Consider the following 24,095-nt stretch of genomic DNA (forward strand, 5'->3'; position numbering starts at 1 on the left):
ATACCGGACTCTCATTCATTCTTCATCGCGCAGTCTTCTAAACTCCCGACTCCATTTAATGCCAATATGTTTATATTTATTTGTGATTATACTTTTGTAATGCTTTTTGTGACCTGGATCATAATTAGTTAGTCTCAGGTTGCGTGAACCTCGTAATGTTACGTGGAAAACACAACTAATGGGACGCAGAATTAAATGTATATCACACTCGCACAAATGCGACCAGTTATAATTCGTATTTGCATTTAATTTCTTTCACTAGCAAATGCGAGTGAACTGCTGGCACGTTAGAGCCCACTGAATGTCCATCTTATGTTCGCTAACGTTAACTTGAAACAATTCGTGTTTACCTTTCCACAACACACGGTGTCGAAAAGGGATTTGTCCATGTTTAAGTAAAACTGACAGTCGGCAAACTCAGCATGTCAACAAACAGAAAAGGCAGACACGGGATAGCTACGTCGAATAATGGTGTATTCATCTCCATGTCCGTTGACACAAACTCTGTATATGTCTGTGTTGCAGCTCGAGAATCGGGATGTTAGATTTACTCAGTGGATTTACTTTATTAAAATGTAACAAAAATCAGGCCCTATCCATTTCTACGTACTTTTAACTCGGATCTCGTACATGGACAGAAAATGGCGGAGTTGGTACGCAAAATGCGTGCATGTTGGCAGGTCTGAGATTGCAAGATAATGAGAAATAAATACAAAAGTCTGTGTAAATTATATTCCAATGTGTACCAGTTTAGTATGCAGCTGATTACGGAAGTTATGAGATTTTTCAGAACAAAAAACAGACATAGGTCTTATTTTTTAAATCAAATTTATTTTTGTATAGGTTGTTTCTCAACAACCTAACCAAGAGAGAGACTTACAGTACTGTGGACCCTTTGACAATGCCTTGCCTTTGACCATGTCACAGTGGTGGCTTCAAGTGCCCTGGACACAAGGGCCGAAAAGCTTATCATATGATTAATATTATTTGGAAGTTCTATAAAAAGAACATTGTTAAGACAAAGAGCAATTGAAATGTGTCAACAAAAGTTTAATACGACTGTGGTTGGGATTTGATTGACACAGTTGATGTTGAACCGTGTATAGTTCCCTTGAGTCACTTAGCTTTTTTTTATACTCTGGCCTTGTTTCAAACTGACTTCAAGCTTCTACCACTAGGTCCTTTCAACACCAGATTGTTTACACTGTTCCTGTCCTTCCTGATATTGGAAGGGGGATAACTGCATAATGATAGGGACTTAACGTAGTTTGAAACTGTGCCTCGGGGGTGAATGTCTCTCATCTCCCAATCACAGCCATAACCACATGTGCATTCCACCCTTGACTGATTTAGGCATTTGACAGTGAAAGATCCTTTCTTATGACAGGTCCACACAGACCAGGGATGTTTCAGTCAGAAGCAGGCATGGGCAGAGCAGTAGCATGTCTGGGTCTTAGCAGTGCTTTGACTGTGTATCTGCACTGTTCACTCAGCACCAGCAGGGGGCATCTCTCTTGTTCAGCTCTAGCAGGTGGGCCTCCACCTCCTCGGCGTCATCTGCAAACCGTTCTGTGAAGGAGAGGATCAGTCCGGCTGCACTACCCTCGTATTCCACCAGCTCCACACTTTCACCTGCATCACACAATACATCAAGTCTTAGAACTAGAATGGTTTAGGCCGGGTGATAAAAAAAGTCTTATTATCAAGAAGGTAGACCACTTAGTAGGAAGATATATGAAGGGCCATTTAAAATGTAGACGTGTCTTGGCATTAGGACAGGGGGAAAAAGACTGACCTTTGACCCTTGTGTTGGCCTGAACAAACATCTTGCGAGCCTCTTTGCGCAGGAGAACAGTCTCCCGCAGGCGCAGGAAGTTGTGAGAACCAGTGTCTGACACAGCTGAGTAACCCTCATACAGAGCTCTGCCTCCCTCCACATCAGCTGTGGACTTGATGACCTGCAGGGACATGGATTATAATGGGTCAAATAGGAGACTTGATTAGATTTTTAAATTGAATATTGATGGCTGGTAATTTACCCCTGTAATCCCAGCCATGACCAAGACATTTTCTAGGATTCTACGGCTGTACCTGTAGTTTGCATAGGAACCTCTCGATGGCAACTTTGCCCACAGTGTGGACCTTGCTGCGGTCCAGTGTTATGAGGGCATCTGGGCGCCCATCCTTTCCTGTGCTCTCCTTCAGGGTCACCAGCCCCTCGCCAGCCTCCAGGAGCACCCGTAGGATCACAAAGCGAGCCTGCATGTGGGCCTGAGACAGAGACAACAGGAGGTTCAGTCAAACAGACACAAGGGGTCACATATAGCCTCATACAACCAGACTGATTAACACTGCAGCGAACCATTCATGTAAGCACGCGAGATCATACTGGCTAGCTCTCAAGTCAGTGGGAATGCAATTCAAAAGAGCTTTAGAGTAAGAAAGACAGCATGATAGGCTGTACTATACAAAGGACTGAACTTCGCTGACCTGTCTCCAGCTCTTGCTCTCGGGGGTAAAGAACTCCAGGCCCAGTAGGCCAGCTCGCACCATGTTGAGCCAGTTGATGTACACCACCTCCTTTGCATCCTCGTCCTCGTGGCCAAAGATACTGCAAACCCACAGGGACATCATCCTTGTTAGAGCAGCCTGACCCACATAAGATCACTGTTTATATATTCATGTAGATTCAGTGAGTAACAGAGTATGTGTGTGTGCGCGTGCGTGCGTAAAGGTACCTGAGCACGTGTTTGTTGAGACAGAGGTAAAGCCCCACACACTCGGCCCTGCACTCTTCATAAGAGCAAGAAATGGTGGAAAATTTGCTATCCCATGTTTCATTGCCTTTGTACCAGGTGGTGATCTGAAGCACATAAACCATACTTTAGACAATACTTAAACCAGAAATTTCAAGACTTAAATCAAGATCATAGATACACTATATATACAAAAGTATGTGGACACCCCTTCAAATGAGTGGAGTCGGCTATTTGCTGACAGGTGTATAAAATCGAGCACACAGCCATGCAATCTCCATAGACAAACATTGGTAGTAGAATTGCCTTACGGAAGAACTCAGTGACTTTTAACGTGGCACCGTGATAGGATGCCACCCTTCCAACAAGTAAGTTTGTTAAATTTCTGCCCTGCTAGAGCTGCCCGGTCAACCGCAAGTGCTGTTATTGTGAAGTGGAAACGTCTACGAGCAACAACGGCTCAGCCACGAAGTGGTAGGCAACACAAGCTCACATAACGGGACCGCCGAGTGCTGAAGTGCATAAAAGCTTCTGTCCTCAGTTTCAACACTCAGTACCGAGTTCCAAACTGGCTCTGGAAGAAGCATGGGGAGCTTCATGAAATGGGTTTCCATGGTCAAGCAGCCGCACACAAGCCTAAAATCAATATACGCAATACCAAGCGTTGGGTGGAATGGTGTAAAGCTCGCCGCCATTGGACTCTGGAGCAGTGGAAATGCATTCTCTGGAGTGATGAACCATGCTTCACCATCTGGCAGTCTGATGGACGAATCTGGGTTTGGCGGAGGCCAGGAGAATGCTACCTGCCCGAATGCATAGTGCCAACTGGAAGTTTGGTGGAGGAGGGATAATGGTCTGTGGCTGTTTTTCATGGTTTGGGCTAGACCCCTTAGTTCCAGTGAAGGGAAATCAATGCTACAGCATTCAATGATATTCTAGACGATTCTGCGCTTCCAACTTTATGGCAACAGTTGAGGGAAGGCGCTTTCCTGTTTCAGCAAGACAATGCCCCTGTGCACAAAGCGAGGTCCATACAGAAATGGTTAGTCGCGATCGATGTGGAAGAACTTGACTGGCCTGCACAGAGCCCTGACCTCAACCCCATCGAACACCTTCGGGATGAATTGGAACGCCGAATGCGAGCCAGGCCTAATCGCCCAACATCAGTGCCCGACCCCACTAATGCTCATGTGGCTGAATGGAAGCAAGTCCCCGTAGCAATGTTCCAACATCTAGTGGAAACCTTCCCAGAAGAGTGGAGGCTGTTGTAGTGGCAAGGGGGAGGGGGGGGCAACTCCATATTAATGCCCATGATACTGGAATGAGATGTTTGATGAGCAGGTGACCACATTTTTCTGGTCATGTACTTTACCCCAACAATAAATGATGCTGTCTCAGAATCAGTCCAAAGCAAAGAATTAAGAAAACGTATGATACCAAACGACTGATGTATAGACTCACCTCTTCTCCAGTCTCAGGATTGCGAACATTATCCTGCTCGAAGTTGAAAGTCCCCTTCTCATCCTGTACATGTGACAGCACATAATGATACAGCCATTGTGAATGATTAAGTGTAACTGAAAACCAGACATTTAGATATTAAAGGAGCAATCTGCAGTTCAATCAATAGCAAAGTGGTCACCTGGTCACTGTTATGGTAAACAGCTTGGGGGGGGGGGGGGGGTTGAGCTGGAGAAATGTAAGCACTCAAATGCATAGACTAGGCTATGGATGCAAAGACTGACCATGCATGACATGAGTATGGATGGAGAGGACTCGCTCTCGCTCACCTGGACAAAGAGCTTCCCACTGCCATGGCCCAGCAGTTCATGGAGGCCAACCTGCACCTCGAAGGAGGGCCCCTTCCACTTAATGTACATATCCTGAAAGACAGAGAGCGATCATTGAAGGAACTGGAAAAGATCCGACTGAGACATAAATTGTATCTTTGATAGGGCCCTGTGTTTTGTGCAATAATGCCACATGACCTGGATTTTAACATTTATTTAATGCTTTTCCATAAATTGATCCCACTTTTTTTCATGTCAGATAGTCCAGAACCATTGCAAGACAATTGCTTTCAGTTTTGGTCTAAATATAATTTCTGGATAAGGCAAAAAAATACAGGATAAAACCTTGCTATGACACATGATTGCCCAAATCACAAGGCCCTACACCTGGTACTGAGGAGATCATAGTGAGCTAGTCGTTTACCTCGCCTGCCTCATCTAGGAAGGTGAGCTTGTCATTACCTTGTCTTCCTCATCCAGGAAGGTGAGCTTGTCCTTCTGGGTAGCGTAGGCCACAGCCAGCACATTGCCCAAGGAGACATTCTTAAAGCCCTCCGACTGTCTGATGTCATCATCTGGACACAGATCAGACACACAGAGTTAACGTTTAGCTGAAGTCATTAAGAGATCCTTCCAAGACCATAAGAAACTGTGGATCAGTCGTGTCAATATTAATGAGATAAAGAGTCCGTTGGAAGTGACACTCACAGTTGGGAATGTTAATGCCAGCTGGAATGCCACTGCCAGCGAACGTCAGCACGTCCAGGGAGGTGAAGTCTGGTAGGAGGAAACGGTCCTTCTCAAAGTCTTTTGGCCATGGCAGCTCTGGCAGCAGCACCTCGGCTGAGCTCACCAGCTTAGCAAAGCGTTCACTCATGGCCTTGTTCACCACAGCCACAAAGCCTGAGGGAAGCAAAGACAAACCCTAATAAGATCACCAAGGAGTCTTCCAAAACATGTCGTGATAATAGGGGTGATATTGATAACACATGATTTGCCTCTTCATTTGTACCTTCAAACTCTCCCCTGGAACCAAAGGGATCCCTGTAGCTCTCGATAAAGCCAATATAACTAGGAGAGAAATGGGAAAAAGAAGAACAGAAAATGAAGAGATTGCTACTTCTATTTCATCCTGAGTGGAAGGCCAAACGTGGAGTCCAGTGCTCTCTCACCTCTCAACGATGGGTCCCTTGTCTTTGATCCAGAAACGAGAGCCCTCCTTGTGCGCTTCTATGGACCCAAAGGTGAAACTCTGTGCATATTCCTGCAGCATTCGCTTCTGGTTCTCATTGGCAGCATGGTCCTGTCATCAAGGACAAGACGTTGACACGAGACCAAACCCACATTTCTAAGATGCACTAGTAGTTTTGAAACACTTTTTAATTGATAAAGGGACAAAAAAACAGTGCATCCAGAAAGTATTCAGACCCTTTGACTTTGTCCACATTTTGTTACACTACAACTTTTTTCTAAAATATATATATTTTTTTATTGATTTTCTTCATTAATCTACACACCATACCCATAATAACAAAGCGAGAATAGGTTTAGAAAATGTTGCAAATGTATTAAAAATAAAAACAGAATTACCTTATTTACATAAGTATTCAGACCCCTTGTTATGAGACTCGAAATTGAGCTCAGGTGCATCCTGTTTCCATTGATGATCCTTGAGATGTTTCTACAACTTGATTGGAGTCCACCTGTGGTAAATGTTATTGATTGGACATGATTTGGAAAGGCACACACCTGTCTACATAAAAAGGTCCCACAGTTGACAGTGCATGTCAGAGCAAAAACCAAGCCATGATCTCGAAGGAATTGTCCGTAGAGCTCCGAGACAGGACCGTGTCGAGGCACAGATCTGAAGAAGGGTAACAAAAATTGCAGCATTGAAGGTCCCCAAGAACAGCAGCCTCCATCATTCTTAAAAATTGAAGAAATTTGGAACCACCAAGACTTCTCCTAGAGCTGGCCGCCCAGCCAAACTGAGCAATTGAGAGAGAAGGGCCTTGGCCAGGGAGGTGACCAAGAACCTGATGGTCACTTTGACAGAGCTATAGAGTTCATCTGTGGAGATGGGAGAACATTCCAGAAGGACAACCATCTCTGCAGCACTGCACTAATCAGGCCTTTATGGTAGAGTGGCCAGACGGAAGCCACTCCTCAGTAAAAGGCACATGATAGCCCGCTTGGAGTTTGCCAAAAGGCACCTAAAGAACTCTCAGACCATGAGAAACAAGAATCTCTGGTCTGATGAAACCAAGATTGAACTATTTGGCCTGAATGCCAAGCACCATGTCTGGAGGAAACCTGGCACCATCTCTACGGTGAAGCATGGTGGTGGCAGCATCATACTGTGGGGATGTTTTTCAGCGGCAGGGACTGGAAGACTAGTCAGGATCAAGGAAAAGATGAACAGAGCAAAGTACAGAGAGATCCTTGATGAAAATCTGCTCCAGAGCGCTCAGGACCTCAGACTGGGACGAAGGTTCACCTTCCACCAGGACAACGACCCTAAGCACATAGCCAAGACAACGCAGGAGTGGCTTCGGGACAAGTCTCAATGTCCTTGAGTGGCCCAGCCAGAGCCTGGATAGACCTGAAAATATCTGTGCAGCGACGCTCCCCATCCAACCTGACAGAGCTAGAGAGGATCTGCAGAGAAGAATGGGAGAAACATTCCAAATACAGGTGTGCCAAGCTTGTAGCGTCATACCCAAGAAGACTCGAGGCTGTAATCACTGCCAAAGGTGCTTCAACAAAGTACTGAGTAAAGGGTCTGAATAATTGTATACATTTATTTTTTTGCAAGAATGTCTAAAAACCTGTTTTTGCTTTGTCATTATTGGGTAGTGTGTAGATTGAGGGGGAAAAAACGATTTGATCCATTTTAGAATAAGGCTGTAACGTAACAAAATGTGGAAAAATTCAAGGGGTCTGAATACTTTCCGAACGCAATGTACATTTGAATTAGAATATTGTCTTTGAACTCACCTTTGCTTTCTCCAGATTTTCACTCACTTTCTTCATAAGGTAAGCATAGTCTCCCCTGGACACCGTGAAGACACAGTCCTCAAAGTCATATCTGCCACACCTGGTCTCCCCCTCCCCTTCCACTGCACAGTCTAGCAGCAGGGGATTTAATAAAGAGAATGCATTACTGACATTAACAGAAAAATAACCAGTGTTTCCTCAATTAGCATAGCTTTTTAAAAAGGACATGGCACTCTCACCTTTCTGCACAGCTGACGCCAGGCGCACCTCATAGCTGGCCTTCCCTTCTGATTTGTTCTTGAACAGTCGTGTGTTGTAGGCACTCAGGTTCTGTAAGGGAGACACTTATATAAATGTACATTTTAGTCATTTAGCAGACACTCTCATCCAGAGTGACTTACAGGAGCAATTAGGGTGAAGTGCCTTGCTCAAGGGCACATCAACAGATTATTCACCTAGTCGGCTTGGGGATTCGAACCAGCGACCTTTCTGTTACTGGCCCAACGTTCTTAACCGCTAGGCTACCTGCCGCCTAAATCCTAAAATACTAATAACACAGACATAAGACAAGCTTGAATACACACCTTTGAATCCAGGAATTTCTGGGCCAACTCTGCATCCTCCAAGCAACAGTTCCCTGAGAAGTATGTGGTGACTCCCTGAGAACAAGAAATAAAGCAACATCATTATCAATACCTAGGCTACAGTATACAGGATTTATTCAAACAACTAAGGCTGGCAATAAGGGAACCCATCACCACATAAGGTGGTAAGAAAGTCAGGAAGTCTCTCACCTTGTCCCCCAAGCCCAGCTGTTTCTGTTGGTCCTCCAGGGAGAAGAGGAGGGTGGAGCAGCTGTCCCACAGGGCCTCCATCTCACTGGGGCTGTCCTGGAATGCCTGGCTCTGCCACACAAGGGCCTTCAGCTTCTCCTATAGCGCAATGAGTGGTTATTAAAGGCCACCGCCGTGATTATGCCAAGGCTTTTTTATAATACATTCAGTTATAAGTGAGGATGATCTACCTGGGGGAGGTTGGGAATGAACTTGGTGTCTCCAAATGACTTGTAGTTTCCCATGTTGGCATAGAGACCAGCAGCATAAACAAGAAAGGCCTGTAAATACAGAAGATAAATAGCTATTATTATCTAGTCAGGCTGAGTTACAGAAAACATGTTTATTACAACAGGCTGAGTGGCTGGGAGTATGAGCAGGTGGAGTGGATGTGTGACATATTCAACACACGGTGTACTTTGTACTCTAAAGCCTATATTCTGATAGAACTCTAAGCCTCTACCATCACTGTGTGTGTGTGTGTATACACAAATTCGAATTCTATGTTCATTGTTTGACTCAGTTTTTCTCCCAAGACTCTGTAGGCAGGTGCATTACTTGACCTGGTACTCTTCAGGACTAAGTCCAGCTGCAGTGGCCATGCTCTCCAGCTGTGCTGCTGGCTGCTTGCGGAACAGCCTCTGTAAGAGAACGAAGATGGAGGCAGACTCAGGCGAGGTCTGCAGCAGCACAGCCAGTCCTCCGTACCAGGCAGACCGGGAGAGGTAGTGCGCATAGAGCTTTTCTCTAGGGGACAGCAGCCGAAAGGCTTCAGTACAGTCCAGCGTAGAGATCCCAATGTCATTGGGGAGGAAGTACTGAGAGTCCACCATGGTGAACAACAATCTGGACGCTTGCAGCTGCCTCTTCAACACAACACTCACTGTTGAGAATCTGTAGATGTAAACAAAATGCATATTATTAGCTCCAAGAAATGTTTCTAGATGTATGGTCACATTTCCACACTAACATTATGTCTCAAGTCATCAGGTGAGAAGTTCTGAGAATCCTTCCTGGCTGTAACTTTAACTAAATACATTGCATGATAAAGCAATCAAAACTAGCTAGACACCTACATCACGTTTAACAACGAAGGAGCAGATTGGCTGACATTGCCATTCCATGGCTGCTGTGGCTTCTGCTACTTAGCAGGAGGACGAAAAGGGCAGTTTTACGGAAAGACTAGCAGTCGTTCAATCTTCTCGGTGTAACAAATGGGAAAAATGGGACAATTAGGAGTACAACGCATTTCTCATCCCTGGACTGAGGTACATTTTCCGAACCATATCTTGCACCGGCTCCACAGTAACTAAGGCCATGTCTACACTTGACAGTTCATGCAGCTTTTGATTCTAATCATGTGAGTTGTGATCATGAAATTCCGAACACGTCATGCATCAGCTACATTTAAATGTGTACCATGTCCACATTGTGTCCGGATTCCCCTTTCCAATGCCTGTATGCATTCTGCAAATGGTGGAACATGCTAAATCTGATAACACAACTTGATGGCAACTACTTTATCCAGCTAACAGGTTAGCATAATACTAGCAAAACAAAAATATATATTTTCGAAATAATTTCATTTATGAAGCCAGCAAACACGTTTCTCACACACTAGGAACGTATTTCATCCAACATTTAAGGAAAAAGGTGCGTCTTGCTCCCAAAACCATGTTTTATGGAGACTTGTGTGCAGAGCACTGCTGACGTCGCCCACTGTATGTGCTTTCGGTAGCCTGATTGCGTCCAGACTGAGGAGAAAGCTGGACACAATGTGTCCCTGACCACTACCTGAAGTTGTCAACCAGATCTGAACACTTTTTTTAAAAAACATTTAACTAGGCAAGTCAGTTAAGAACAAATTCTTATTTACGATGACGGCCTACCGGGGAACAGTGGGTTAACTGCCTTGTTCAGGGGCAGAACGACAGATTTTTACCTTGTCAGCTCGGGGTATCGATCCAGCAACATTTCGGTTACTGGCCCAATGCTCTAACCACTAGGCCACCTGCCGCCCTGATCCGACCACAATGCGACTAGACCCAATCTTCGATTCTAATTGCGGAAGTCACATGTAAGTGTCAAGTGTAGACACACACTTAAAGCTGCAATATGTAACTTTTTGGGTGACCCGACCAAATTCACATAGAAATGTGAGTTATAAATCTGTCATTCTCATTGAAAGCAAGTCTAAAAAAGTGGTAGATCTGTTCTATGTGCACTATTTCTATGCTTCCTGTTTTTAAGTTTAGCTTTTACTTTCAGTTTTGTACATAAGCTTCACACAGCTGAAAATACAATATTTTTGGTTATGGAAAATATATTTCACAGTGGTTTAGATCGGGGATGGGTAACTTTGATGGAGGTGGGAGCCACAAAAAAATGGAACCCCCACCTTCCGAGAAATACATTTTGAAAGCTCCCCTCGTGGCAGCGAAGATAAAAAAAATGTTTTAAAGTTAATTTCCTGCAATTGTACACATTTTGCAATGGGGCGGAGAGAAGATTTAGCATTTTTCTAACTCATTTCATGCAATTCTACTCATTTTGCCACGGAGTAGAGAGAAAAATGTGCAGATTTTCAGCTAATTTCCGGCAATTCTACACATTTTGCAAAAGGGTTGACAAAAATGTTTGCCGTTTTTAATATAACAGATTATCAATGGGCCCCACCCAGGTCTATAATTCAACCATGCTTACTACAAGTTTAGATAGCTGGCCCCTAGACTAACTTACCAATCAAATAATTATTTGCTGACAATGGTATTGAGTAACTGCTGATGCACAACCAAATTTCTAAATTGCACCTTGTGTATTCTATTATTTTAACTCTCAACAATTGAGACCCAGACTGAGTTCCCAAAAATAATTATAAATATATATATATATATACACTGCTCAAAAAAATAAAGGGAACACTTAAACAACACAATGTAACTCCAAGTCAATCACACTTCTGTGAAATCAAACTGTCCAATTAGGAAGCAACACTGATTGACAATAAATTTCACATGCTGTTGTGCAAATGGAATAGACAAAAGGTGGAAATTATAGGCAATTAGCAAGACACCCCCAAAAAAGGAGTGATTCTGCAGGTGGTGACCACAGACCACTTCTCAGTTCCTATGCTTCCTGGCTGATGTTTTGGTCACTTTTGAATGCTGGCGGTGCTCTCACTCTAGTGGTAGCATGAGACGGAGTCTACAACCCACACAAGTGGCTCAGGTAGTGCAGTTCATCCAGGATGGCACATCAATGCGAGCTGTGGCAAAAAGGTTTGCTGTGTCTGTCAGCGTAGTGTCCAGAGCATGGAGGCGCTACCAGGAGACAGGACAGTACATCAGGAGACGTGGAGGAGGCCGTAGGAGGGCAACAACCCAGCAGCAGGACTGCTACCTCCGCCTTTGTGCCAGGAGGTGCACTGCCAGAGCCCTGCAAAATGACCTCCAGTAGGCCACAAATGTGCATGTGTCTGCTCAAACGGTCAGAAACAGACTCCATGAGGGTGGTATGAGGACCCGACGTCCACAGGTGGGGGTTGTGCTTACAGCCCAGCACCGTGCAGGACGTTTGGCATTTGCCAGAGAACACCAAGATTGGCAAATTCGCCACTGGCGCCCTGTGCTCTTCACAGATGAAAGCAGGTTCACACTGAGCACATGTGACAGACGTGACAGAGTCTGGAGACGCCGTGGAAAACGTTCTGCTGCCTGCAACATCCTCCAGCATGACCGGTTTGGCGGTGGGTCAGTCATGGTTTGGGGTGGCATTTCTTTGTGGGGCCGCACAGCCCTCCATGTGCTCGCCAGAGGTAGCCTGACTGCCATTAGGTACCGAGATGAGATCCTCAGATCCCTTGTGAGACCATATGCTGACACATGCACATTTGTGGCCTGCTGGAGGTCATTTTGCAGGGCTCTGGCAGTGCACCTCCTTGCACAAAGGCGGAGGTAGTGGTCCTGCTGCTGGGTTGTTGCCCTCCTACGGCCTCCTCCACGTCTCCTGATGTACTGGCCTGTCTCCTGGTAGCGCCTCCATGCTCTGGACACTACGCTGACAGACACAGCAAACCTTTTTGCCACAGCTCGCATTGATGTGCCATCCTGGATGAACTGCACTACCTGAGCCACTTGTGTGGGTTGTAGACTCCGTCTCATGCTACCACTAGAGTGAGAGCACCGCCAGCATTCAAAAGTGACCAAAACATCAGCCAGGAAGCATAGGAACTGAGAAGTGGTCTGTGGTCACCACCTGCAGAATCACTCCTTTTTTGGGGGTGTCTTGCTAATTGCCTATAATTTCCACCTTTTGTCTATTCCATTTGCACAACAGCATGTGAAATTTATTGTCAATCAGTGTTGCTTCCTAAGTGGACAGTTTGATTTCATAGAAGTGTGATTGACTTGGAGTTACATTGTGTTGTTTAAGTGTTCCCTTTATTTTTTTGAGCAGTGTATATAATATACACACACACACTCAGTAAAAAGAGAAACGTCCCTTTTTCAGGACCCTGTCTTTCAAAGATAATTTGTAAAAATCCAAATAACTTCACAGATCTTCATTGTAAAGGGTTTCGACCCCGTTTCCCATGCTTGTTCAATGAACCATAAACAATTAATGAACATGCACCTGTGGAACGGTGATTAAGACACTAACAGCTTACAGACGGTAGGCAATTAAGGTCACAGCTATGAAAACTTAGGACACTAATGAGGCCTTTCTACTGACGCTGAAAAATACCAAAAGAAAGATGCCCAGGGTCCCTGCTCATCTGCGTGAATGTGCCTTAGGCATGCTGCAAGGAGGCATGAGGACTGCAGATGTGGCCAGAGCAATAAATTGCAATGTCCGTACTGTGAGACACCTAAGACCGTGCTACAGGGAGACAGGACGGACAGCTGAATGTCCTCGCAGTGGTAGACCACGTGTAACAACACCTGCACAGGATCTGTACATCCGAACATCACATCTGCGGGACAGGTACAGGATGGCAACAACAACTGCCCAAGTTACACCAGGAACGCACAATCCCTCCATCAGTGCTCAGACTGTCCGCAATAGGCTGAGAGAGGCTGGACTGAGGACTTGTAGGCCTGTTGTAAGGCAGGTCCTCACCTGACATCACCTGCAACAAACGTTGCCTATGGGTACAAACCCACCGTCGCTGGACCAGACAGTACTGGCAAAAAGTGCTCTTCACTGACGAGTCGTGGTTTTGTCTCACCAGGGGTGATGGTCGGATTCGCGTTTATCGTAGAAGGAATGAGCGTTACACCGAGGCCTGTACTCTGGAGCGGGATCGATTTGGAGGTGGAGGGTCCGTCATGGTCTGGGGCGGTGTGTCACAGCATCATCGGACTGAGCTTGTTGTCATTGCAGGCAATCTCAACGCTGTGCGTTACAGGGAAGACATCCTCCTCCCTCATGTGGTACCCTTTCTGCAGGCTCATCCTGATATGACCCTCCAGCATGACAATGCCACCAGCCATACTGCTCGTTCTACGCGTGATTTCCTGCCAGACAGGAATGTAAGGGTTGTGCCATGGCCAGCAAAGAGCCCGGATCTCAATCCCACTGAGCATGTCTGGGACCTGTTGGATCGGAGGGTGAGGGCTAGGGCCATTCCTCCCAGAAATGTCCAGGAACTTGCAGGTGCCTTGGTGGAAGAGTGGTGTAACATCTCACAGAAAGAACTGGCAAATCTGGTGCATTCCATGAGGAGATGCACTGCAGTACTTAATGCAGCCGGTGGCCACACCAGATACTGACGGCTACTTTTGATTTTGACCCCCCCTTTGTTCAGGGACACATTATTCAATTTATGTTAGTCACATGTCTGTGCCACTTGCTCAGTTTATGTCTCAGTTGTTGAATCTTGTCATGTTCATACAAATATTTACACGTTAAGTTTGCTGAAAATAAACGCAGTTGACAGTGAGAAGACGTTTAATTTTTTGCTGAGTTTATATACACTGAACAAAAATATAAACATTAAAGTGTTGGTCCCATGTTTCATGAGCTGAAATAAAATATCCCAGAAATTGTCTCTCAAACAAAAAGCTTATTTCTCTCAAATGTTGTGCACATCCCTGTTAGTGAGCATTTCTCCTTTGCCAAGATAATCCATCCACCTGATAGGTGTGGCATATCAAGAAGCTGATTAATAAACAGCATGATCATTACACAGGTGCACCTTGTGCTGGGGACAATAAAACACTAAAACAACACAATGCCACAGATGACTCAAGTTGAGGGAGCGTGCAATTGGCATGCTGACTGCAGGAATGTCCACCAGAGCTGTTGCTAGAGAATTGAATGTTCATTTCTCTACCATAAGCCACCTCCAACATAATTTTTGAGAATTTGCAGTATGTCCAACTGGCCTCACAACCGCAGACCACATGCATGGCGTTGTGTGGGAGAGCGGTTTGCTGATGTCAACGTTTTGAACAGAGTGCCCCATGGTGGCGGTGGGGTTATGGTATGGGCAGGCATAAGCTACGGACAACGAACACAATTGCATTTTATCGATGGCAATTTGAATGCACAGAGATACTGTGATGAGATCCCGAGGCCGATTGTCATGCCATTCATCCGCCGCTATCACCTCATGTTTCTGCATGATAATGCACAGCCCCATGCCGCAAGGATCTGTACACAATTCCTGGAAGCTGAAAATGTCCCAGTTCTTCCATGGCCTGCATACTCACCAGACATGTCACCCATCCAGCAACTTCTCACAGTCATTGAAGAGGAGTGGGACAACATCCCACAGGCCACAATTAACAGCATGATCAACTCTATGCTAAGGAGATGTGTCGCGCTGCATCAGGTACATTTACATTTAAGTCATTTAGCAGACGCTCTTATCCAGAGCGACTTACAAAATGGTGATCACACCAGATACTAACTGGTTTTCTGATCTTTTTTTTTTTAAAGGTATCTGTGACCAACAGATACATATCTGTATTCCCAGTCATGTGAAATCCATAGATTAGGGCCTAATAAAATGACTGATTTCTTTATGAACTGTAACTCAGTAAAATATTTGCAATTGTTGCATGTTACATTGATATTTTTTGTTCAGTATATATACTTTTTTATATTGGCCTACAAAAGGTCCACGGGTCACAAAATGTAATATATACGCATAATATATGCACAAACTGTTTCGGATGGGGAGCATGCTGTGGCCTTCAACCTAAATAGAAAGTCTGTCTGACCCTAGTGCAACTGTAATAAAGCGGGTCGGATCTGCTAGCTACTAGCCATCTAGCTAGGTTAGCCAGTGGGAGCGAATGGGTTGGTTCAATAAAACATTAAAGGTACTAGCTAGCTAGGATAAACTCCAGATTTTGCAATATAGATTGCCGCTAATAGAACATTCGTAACGCTGGTGTTTATTCGAAACCATACACTTTTTAACTTACATAACTTTATAGTAATAGTAGAACATGGTAGCAGCCAGTAGCTAGTTATCCAGCTACCGCTATGTATTGGGGTGTAATCATTACGCCGATTCTGTTGCAAAAGTTTCGTCTATTAACAAAACGTTTTGTGAATGCAAACGAGAGTTTAGGTCCCTCTCTGTTTCGTTCCATTTTCTCGGTTTGGTTCTTAAACAGTAAACTGTTTCCGTAATGAATACACCCCTGGCTAACAGCTAACCTTAGCTAACTAGTCAGCCGGCTAGCTAACGTTGAGTGAGTAAATCCTCTGTCGCTTGCTACTGTACATTTACAATACGCAAGCCTTTAATCAGGTTACAACGAAACATCCAGCAGTGATTATGGTGTATTTCTGTTGCCGTTAAATCAAGTTTGTATTAGGCTACACTACCTGATTATTTGTGGACACGTCTGAACGTCAAATTGCAATCTCACTCTCAAATTCACTTCCTATGTTCGTTCAATGCCAAGCCCACCTGCCTTCTTCTTCGGTGGGGTTTACCCAAAGTTATGATGCATTACCGCCACCTACTGTACTGGAGTGTCGGACTAGGGACATTGATAAACAATTTTTATTTAACTAGGCAAGTCAGTTAAGAACAAATTCTTATTTACAATGACATTCTACCCTGGCCAGACAACACCGGGCCAATTGTGCGCAGCCCTATGGGACTCCCGATCATGGCCGGTTGTGATACAACCCGGGATTGAACCCAGGTCAGTAGTGACACCTCTAGCACTGTGATACAGTGTCTTAAACCGCTGCGCCACTCAGTCCCCCAAACCAAATCCTACCTGCCAGCCCAGTTGCTCTTACAAAAGAAAAACAACATATTTGAGACTATATCTATTCAATATACTCTATACTAATTTCTTGTATCCTCTTCTCCCTCATACTAGATCTCAGCCTATCTTTTTCCCTCTGATACTGCCCACACCGTAGCAATACATGCTCCACAGTCTCTATTTCCTGACATTAATCACACTTTCCTGTTGGATGCTTTCCTATCACATTAAAGTCTTATTCAACCAGCTTGTCCCACCTTCTTGTAAAAATAGCCTCCTCTCTTCTGTCCCTTCCTGCCGTCCTCCCCAACTTTCCTCTGTACTTGAAATAAATGCCTGCTCTTAGTATCTCTATTTCACTGCTCCTGCCATCTCTGCACCATCACTGTCCATATCAGGCTTCTTGCCTCTGCCTTGCTCATTGAAACTACAACAACATCCCCACTACTAAGTGCTTGTTTAAAAAGTACATCAACTGCCTTGTTCCTCTCTAACCCTCATTCCCCTCTATCTGTTTACCCATCTGTCTAATCCTGCCATGGGTTTGTAGTACATCATAAAGCAGGTCTTGTCTGCTACGTGAGCTAAAGGACTGCAGACTCATCAACACTGCACATGAATCAGAGCAAATAACTACTCTGTCTGGCTTGACTTCCTCCACCCACTACAAGGCCAACAGTATGGCCATCAGCTTCGCCGCATATACAGCCAGATGATCTATAATACGTTTCCTGACTGCCACCGCACATTCCTGCACTACAAATAATGACCCAGTACGTCCTGTCCTTGGATCTTTTGAACCATCTGTGTAATGGCCACAAAATACTGATACACAGTATCCAGACGTCTCTTAAACAAATCAGATGGATCAACACACTCCCTATCTTTCTGCAGTCTCTATAACACTTCTAGATCAAATACTGGAGGCGGGAATAGCCATGGTGCCGTGAGGTAGCAGAGAGAATAGTCTATGACTTGGGTGGCTGGGCCTTCCTCTGAGGTCCTGGATGGCAGGGAGCTCTGCACCAGTGATGTACTGGGCCGTACGCAATACGCTCTGTAGTGCCTTACGGTCAGATGCCAAGCAGTAGCCATACCAAGTGGTGATGCAGGGGGTCAAGATGCTCTCGTTGGTGCGTTGTATAACTTTGAGGATCTGAGGCCCATGCCAAACCTTTTTTGAGCCTCCTGAGAGGGAAGACATGTCCTCTTAACGACTGTGTTGGTGTATTTGGACCATGATCGGTCCTTAGTGATGTGGACACAGAGGAACTTGAAGCTGTCGATCCACTCCACTACAGCCCTGTCGGTGTAAATGGGTGCATGCTCAGCTCCTTTATTTTCCTGATGTTGAGGGAGAGGTTGTTGTCGTAGCACCACACTGCCAGGTCTCTGACCCCCTCCCAATAGGCTGTCTCATCGTTGTGTCGTCGGCAAACTTAATGACGGTGTTGGAGTCGTTCACAGCCACGCAGTCAAGGGTGAACAGGGAGTACATGAGGACTAAGCACTCACCCCTGAGGGGCCCACATGTTGAGGGTAACCATGGCGGATGTGTTTTTGCCTACCCTCACCACCTGGGGCGGCCCATCAGGAAGTCCAGGATCCAATTGCAGAGGGAGGATCTATGCATATTCATGAGGCTACCATAGCGTCTCACTCATTGTATATACAGGCGGTTGACGTCAACGCCCCTCATCTAATATTTTAAAAAGTATTCAAAGAATGAGATATATCCATCAATCCAAAGAGAGGAAGACAGGGGAACGCAAGAGCTTGACAGTCCGCCGTTTTGCTCTGTGGACAACAAATCCTATAGTTAGAGTGGAAACACAAGCGTCTCATCCTTCTATTTAATAAGTGACTCTGGTGATGGGTACGCCCAGAGTCTATATTGCTCTGGGTCTGGGTATGCCCATTCTGGATTCAAACACCTCAAACTTTAGATTAACATTTTTCTACTGTGGTCTACTGATATTTTTGTCTTTGTCAGAGCCCAGTCTAGTCTGACATTCTCACCCCTGGGGAGCCTCAGAGAGCAGGGATAAAGGATAAAACTAACTAAATATAATATAAATTACACAGTTTGAACTCAAACACAATTCACAGAGAAATTTATTGAAATTTAGGAGGAAAATAACCAAACAAATTAAGCCCAGTGAAACTTATAACAGTATGAAAATGTATGCATTCTCTCTGGATCTGAGGTTGATAGCTAAGCATGGGTGTCAAACTCATTCCACAGAGGGCCGAGTGTGCAGGTTTTTGTTTTTTCCTTTCAATTAAAGACCTAGACTATGGAGGACCAAGACGGCCAAAATAGATTTATTTATGTTTTCATTTATTTTTGATTTTGGTCATCTTGGCCCTCCATACAAGACAACAAACAGCAACATCACGCGCTCAGATCATGTTCGAGGCTCAGATTGGACAGTGAAACCCACTTGCACATGCCATCATGGCTGAACAAATAAATACTATTTGTGTCCAGGGGCCTGTTGCACAAAAGTAGAATTAAGACATCCGGGATAAATGACTCAGCTGAGCTCAATGAAGCCAAAACATGTGCGTCCAGGCTTAATTGGTTGCACAAAGACCAAGCCAGGATGAGCAGACACGGATTCATTAAGCCAGGTGAAACCAATCCTGGATAGGTGCGCGCTCACGGCTCACTCAAATAGACCCAGCCACAGATCACAGATTAACTGATTTACCATGGCAACTAGAGCCGCGTACTTTTCCCCGTCGGAAGCACAAATCCTCATGGAGGCATACGAGGAGGTAAAAGATATAATTAAGAAGAAAGGCAACACCGCCACAGTGATAAAGCAAAGAGAAAAAGCGTGGCAAAGTATTGCAGACCGCCTGAATGCGTAAGTAGTGCACAATTACACACTCACCGCTCCGCTGAAACATCACAATTACAATTCAAATATTTAATTCACATCTCCAAAAATGCAGTTGTACTGTAATTATGAAACGGTTAAATTTTTAATTGAAATGCACTGCAGATATGAGTGAAATTGTGTAAAGTAACTCCATCACACTGTATAAAGCTATGATACATTTTTTGATATTTTTACTGAAAACAAGACAAAAATACCAAGTAATTTTTTGCAGTGTGACTCCATTAAATGTGTGTGTGTGTGTGTGTAGATTAAACATGAACGGGCCAAAACGGACATGGCAGCAGGTCAAAATCAAATACAAGAACATTCTGCAGAATGGTATGGTCCCTGACTAATATTTAACAAAGCACAAGCATATATTGTACCCAGAAGGTGCCTGCTCACACATTGTCTGTACTGTTTTAGCAGTGAAAAAGAATACCCACAGACAAGGCACGGGTGGTGGGTCACCAAAGGCTGACCTTACCCCACCAGAGGACATGGCCTTGGAGCTAAATAAAGGCAGGCCCGTCTTAGAGGGGATCCCTGGGGGGAAAGAGACGAGCATAGGTTCCTCCCAAGATGCCACCCGCTTCATTCAAGGTATGTCCTTCCATCTCTACATGGGATACAACCACATTCATATTGAATCAATTTGGACTGTCTGACTTTGGTTTACCTATTGCCTTGCAGTGTCTGGCAGCACTGTGTTCCTGTTAGAGCCACCAGCACAAGCACCAGACGATGCTGATCCAGTGAGTACTCCATCAAAGGCATACTGTAGGCCTGGCATGTCTTGTCTACTAGCTTCAATATGAATCCGATTAAATGTGATAGGGTGAAGGCCCCAGTGCAGCAGCAACAGCACATGATGGAGACGATGATGAGGAGGAGACCATCTCTCTGGATTCCAGAAGGCATGAGGTATCATGTTAAGACTGTGAAAGTACTATTTACTCTACAATGGTGAGGAGTCCTCATCAAAATCAAAAAATCTAATTTCTTTTACAGGACCCAGATGCTATACAGTGGGAAAACCAGCCTGGCAACATAGTGCGTATTAATAAAAGGACACCACATCCTGCCAAATTCCAGCTGCGCTAATTGTATTGTGTTCACAGAGTTCACAGAGCTCACAAGCTATCAGAAAGTTGTATGGCAACCACCTCCGGCGCCAAATAGAACTGGCAGACATAGACATTCAGTACAAGAAGAAAAAGATGGAAAATCTTGCACTGGAGTCCGAAATAAAAAAGAGGACAATTAGGAAACTGGACCTTGAAATAAAAAAACTTGAGAGGGAGGTGAGATATGCCTTCAATGTACACTGTATGCTAACTGTAACACAAATGTATTAATCATTATTTTTCTTTCCTCCCCCAGCTCCAAGAAGATGACACAGCTCAAAATAAAAATTAGGTATATTCTCGTAAAGTCAAGTGAGCCATGACATATGAGCTCTTATTGTGAGCACACAGGACGGTGGCATCTTTCTAAGGTTTTTTTTTTTCTTCCCAGCAATCAGTACAACCAAGTCATCGTTATAAGGCATCGCCCTCTTTTGCCCACCCCCCCAGCACCAGGTGTGGCCACTAGCCTATATGAAGGCCCAAAATTGTGTGTTCCTTTCTGCTCTGACAATGGCATGCCCATTCGTGCGAGATGTGGTGGATGAAGAAGCACTTGTGCTGAGGAGAGCCTTCAGGCGAGAAAGGGTCTTCAGGGACCGGTTGGACCCACTGGCCTTCCCTGATGACCATCTATATGAAAGATACAGGTTTTCTGCAGATGGCATCAGGTATCTATGCAGACTACTGGGTCCCAGGATTAAGCACCGCACTGCACGGAGCCATGCACTGAGTGTGGAGCAAATGGTTTGTGTGGCCTTGCGCTTTTTTGCTAGTGGAGCCTTCCTGTACTCAGTGGGGGATGCAGAACAGCTGAACAAGGCCACAATTTGCCGCACAATAAGGAGTGTGTGTCTGGCTATCAAAGCATTAGCAGATGTCTTCATCTCCTTCCCTGGCCACAGAAGACTCTGTGACATCAAAGAGGAGTTCTATAGGATTGCAGGTAAGAGGATCTACAAATTACAGGACAACTGTTAACACATAGTAGGATACTCATTACTTTGTGTGACAGGTTTCCCCAATGTCATTGGTGCAGTGGACTGCACACACATAAGGATAAAAGCCCCCTCAGGTGCCCATGAGGCCGATTTTGTGAATAGGAAATCCTTTCACAGCATTAATGTTCAGGTGAACATAACTTTTTGATATTGTCCATTGACGAACACTCTGCATTGCCAGTGATGTGCATTGATTGGTGTAATATTCCTCATCTTATGATTTCAGATGGTCTGCAATGCTGACTGTGTGATCAGCAATGTTGTGGCAAAATGGCCTGGCTCAGTCCATGACTCCAGAATCTTTCGGGCCTCTGAAATCTATCAGTGCCTATCACAAGGTAAGCCACACAACCCCTATTTATAACCATCATGGCTGTGTCAAGAATATCACTGTGTTTATGAGGTAGTAATGATGAGATTTTGTGTTGACAGGTGAATTCTCTGGTGTGTTGCTGGGAGACAGGGGGTATGGCTGCCAGCCTTTTCTCCTGACACCTTTCACAGACCCCCAGGAAGCACAGCAGGCCTACAACCATGCCCATGCCAGGACCAGGGCCAGAGTTGAAATGACCTTTGGCCTCCTGAAGGCACGCTTTCACTGCCTTCACAAATTAAGGGTCAGCCCTGTTAGGGCATGTGATATTACTGTGGCTTGTGCTGTCCTCCACAATGTGGCCTGCCTGAGGAAGGAGAGGGCCCCCAGAGTGCCACCAGCCATGGACTGGGACAATCCGGCAATCTTCCCTGATGACGACAGTGGTCGGCTGCTGAGGGACCAATATGTGTTGAATTATTTTAGTTAGTATGTGTGCTTTCAATTTTGGTTAAATATGTCCTGCGGTGGCAGAGGAATTTGGTTTTTTTGGGGTTCGTTTTTTGACGAATTTGGCCTCTTATGATGTTTGTGCGGTATACTGTGTGTAATACAAGGCTGCAGGGAGGCTACTGCATCCATTCATTTGTCTGTTCAGTTGATGTGTATGGATTTGTCCTGCATTTATTTTAGTGTGCAGACATGCAGGGTGTGTTATATACAGACCTTTGAATGTGTATGTATCATTTTGTATAATATGCTTGGATTCTGTGCTTTCCATCTTGTAGAGTCACTGTGACTTCAGTTTCGAAAGGAGCTGATGGTTTACCTGCTTTGTTTTGTCCTTATTCAATAAAGGAACATAATGTTACACATTGTGTTTTTATATTCATATGGAATGTGTATTTGTTTATATGACAGAGTACTAGGGCCACACTGAAGAAAAAGGATAAAGTCATAAATTTATGAGGCTGGTTCTTTCTGCAGAAAAGCTACATATTGTTTTTACAGTTTTGATACTTATGACAATGTGATACTTAATATTCTGGCACATCAGCATGTCTTTGTTTATGAAACCATACTGAAGTACAATTTCACGAAATGCCCCACATCTGTCATTTTAACAACTGTCCTCCTTTAAAACAACTGGTTACAATATTATGACTTGTGTTTTTTTCCCCTCTGTGGCCCTAATATTCTATCATTTTATATATAGCCTTATAGTCTATGGGAAACTGTAAATTATCTAATGATAGCAACATCATCTAAAAATCATTTTTTATCCAAAATCATTGAAATTAATGATCACAAACGTTTAATAACAGTGGGTCTAGTTATATGTGATAACAATGTATAGTGAGCAGTGAAATAACTATTGGTTTCCATTTGTGGTGACTGCTGACTGACATTAGGGATGAGATTAAATAGATCCTGGAATTTAGCCTGGTCTGGAGCAGGCTAGCTCCACAGAATAAATCTCCATGGTAATTTATACCATAACATATCCTCCTGCCCCCTATCCATCTTTAGTGCAACCGGATTACGGATCAATTGAGCCAGGATCACCAAGATATCCTGGCTTAATCCCTTATCCTAGTTTTGTGCAACAGGCCCCAGGTTAAACGTGCAACGTCCCTCATTATAAACAAACAGTCGGTTAATGCATAATTTTCAGATCATTGAGAAGCGATTGTTAGACGAAACAACAATGTCATTGAACCAATTGACAGAGATGAGGACATTCATCAGCAAAGACGCAGTGCAAGTTGATCGTATTTGTGAAAACCAAAGTGAAGTCAAAATTATTGATGAAATCGAAGTGTCAGCTGTATGGTGATTTGCGATTCGTAACTTACATTTTACCGTCACTACCCGTAGTAGTAGGCAAACCGATAACCCCAAGACCGAATGCGTTTGAAGTAACACCAAGACGTAATGCGTTTGAAGTGATGATGCACTGCCGAGAACAGCTAGCATGTCCAGCAAAGTACATCGCCAGTTGCACGCACACACTTCGTGCAGATCAGCAGCTCCACAATGATGTTATCGACTGTCTCCAAGGTGGGAGTTTTTCGTGGCAGCCAGACGAGACAATCAAAGGAGGATGCGGTGAGCAAAGTTACTGGGCTCGAAATAAGCTAAGCTTGCTCTAA

General features: G+C 44.6%; 2 protein-coding genes across 9 annotated transcripts; one reads left to right on the forward strand and one right to left on the reverse strand.

Annotated features, from left to right (window-relative positions):
- Positions 1–811: 811 nt before the first annotated feature.
- On the reverse strand, positions 812–16,314 carry dpp3 (dipeptidyl-peptidase 3). Of its 5 annotated transcripts, XM_071364615.1 has the most exons (19): positions 16,121–16,156; positions 11,985–11,990; positions 8,940–9,278; positions 8,568–8,657; positions 8,338–8,475; positions 8,128–8,202; positions 7,783–7,873; positions 7,544–7,674; positions 5,719–5,849; positions 5,559–5,617; positions 5,255–5,449; positions 5,009–5,121; positions 4,547–4,639; positions 4,218–4,280; positions 2,739–2,863; positions 2,491–2,611; positions 2,092–2,271; positions 1,796–1,958; positions 812–1,632 (listed from the first exon to the last, which is right to left on the reverse strand). In XM_071364615.1, the coding sequence occupies exons 1-19, from the start codon at positions 16,154–16,156 to the stop codon at positions 1,490–1,492; spliced, it is 2,292 nt and encodes a 763-aa protein (XP_071220716.1). In that variant the 3' UTR covers positions 812–1,489. The 5 variants fall into 5 exon arrangements, with proteins under 5 accessions (XP_071220716.1, XP_071220713.1, XP_071220714.1 ...); XM_071364612.1 differs by lacking the exons at positions 11,985–11,990; positions 16,121–16,156 and adding an exon at positions 16,219–16,314 and having other exon boundaries at positions 8,940–9,270; XM_071364613.1 differs by lacking the exons at positions 11,985–11,990; positions 16,121–16,156 and adding an exon at positions 15,090–16,083 and having other exon boundaries at positions 8,940–9,270.
- Positions 16,315–19,035: 2,721 nt separating this feature from the next.
- Positions 19,036–22,834, forward strand: LOC139552670 (putative nuclease HARBI1). Of its 4 annotated transcripts, none has more exons than XM_071364618.1 (11): positions 19,036–19,486; positions 19,770–19,840; positions 19,928–20,104; positions 20,195–20,256; positions 20,339–20,425; positions 20,513–20,554; positions 20,632–20,805; positions 20,885–21,574; positions 21,644–21,759; positions 21,856–21,967; positions 22,062–22,834. In XM_071364618.1, the coding sequence occupies exons 8-11, from the start codon at positions 21,103–21,105 to the stop codon at positions 22,430–22,432; spliced, it is 1,071 nt and encodes a 356-aa protein (XP_071220719.1). In that variant the 5' UTR covers positions 19,036–19,486; positions 19,770–19,840; positions 19,928–20,104; positions 20,195–20,256; positions 20,339–20,425; positions 20,513–20,554; positions 20,632–20,805; positions 20,885–21,102; the 3' UTR covers positions 22,433–22,834. The 4 variants fall into 4 exon arrangements, with proteins under 4 accessions (XP_071220719.1, XP_071220718.1, XP_071220720.1 ...); XM_071364617.1 differs by lacking the exon at positions 19,036–19,486 and having other exon boundaries at positions 19,500–19,840; positions 20,885–20,920; positions 21,020–21,574; XM_071364621.1 differs by lacking the exons at positions 19,036–19,486; positions 19,770–19,840; positions 19,928–20,104; ... (2 more) ...; positions 20,513–20,554; positions 20,632–20,805 and having other exon boundaries at positions 20,817–20,920; positions 21,020–21,574.
- Positions 22,835–24,095: the final 1,261 nt, after the last annotated feature.

The sequence above is a fragment of the Salvelinus alpinus genome, chromosome 24 (genome assembly GCF_045679555.1).
Source record: "Salvelinus alpinus chromosome 24, SLU_Salpinus.1, whole genome shotgun sequence".
NCBI classification, from domain to species: Eukaryota; Metazoa; Chordata; class Actinopteri; order Salmoniformes; family Salmonidae; genus Salvelinus; species Salvelinus alpinus.

Bases quoted from the DNA above. Each gene is read 5' to 3' on its own strand.
- LOC139552670 (XM_071364618.1), top strand. From the start codon at position 21,103: ATGAAGGCCCAAAATTGTGTGTTCCTTTCTGCTCTGACAATGGCATGC. The intron at 21,575-21,643 runs GTAAGAGGATCT...TTTGTGTGACAG, and splicing joins GGAGTTCTATAGGATTGCAG to GTTTCCCCAATGTCATTGGT. The intron at 21,968-22,061 runs GTAAGCCACACA...TTGTGTTGACAG, and splicing joins CTATCAGTGCCTATCACAAG to GTGAATTCTCTGGTGTGTTG.
- dpp3 (XM_071364615.1), bottom strand. From the start codon at position 16,156: ATGTTTCGTTGTAACCTGATTAAAGGCTTGCGTATT. The intron at 7,675-7,782 runs GTGAGAGTGCCA...CCCTGCTGCTAG, and splicing joins GGCGTCAGCTGTGCAGAAAG to ACTGTGCAGTGGAAGGGGAG. The intron at 2,612-2,738 runs GTACCTTTACGC...GTGGGTTTGCAG, and splicing joins CTCAACAAACACGTGCTCAG to TATCTTTGGCCACGAGGACG.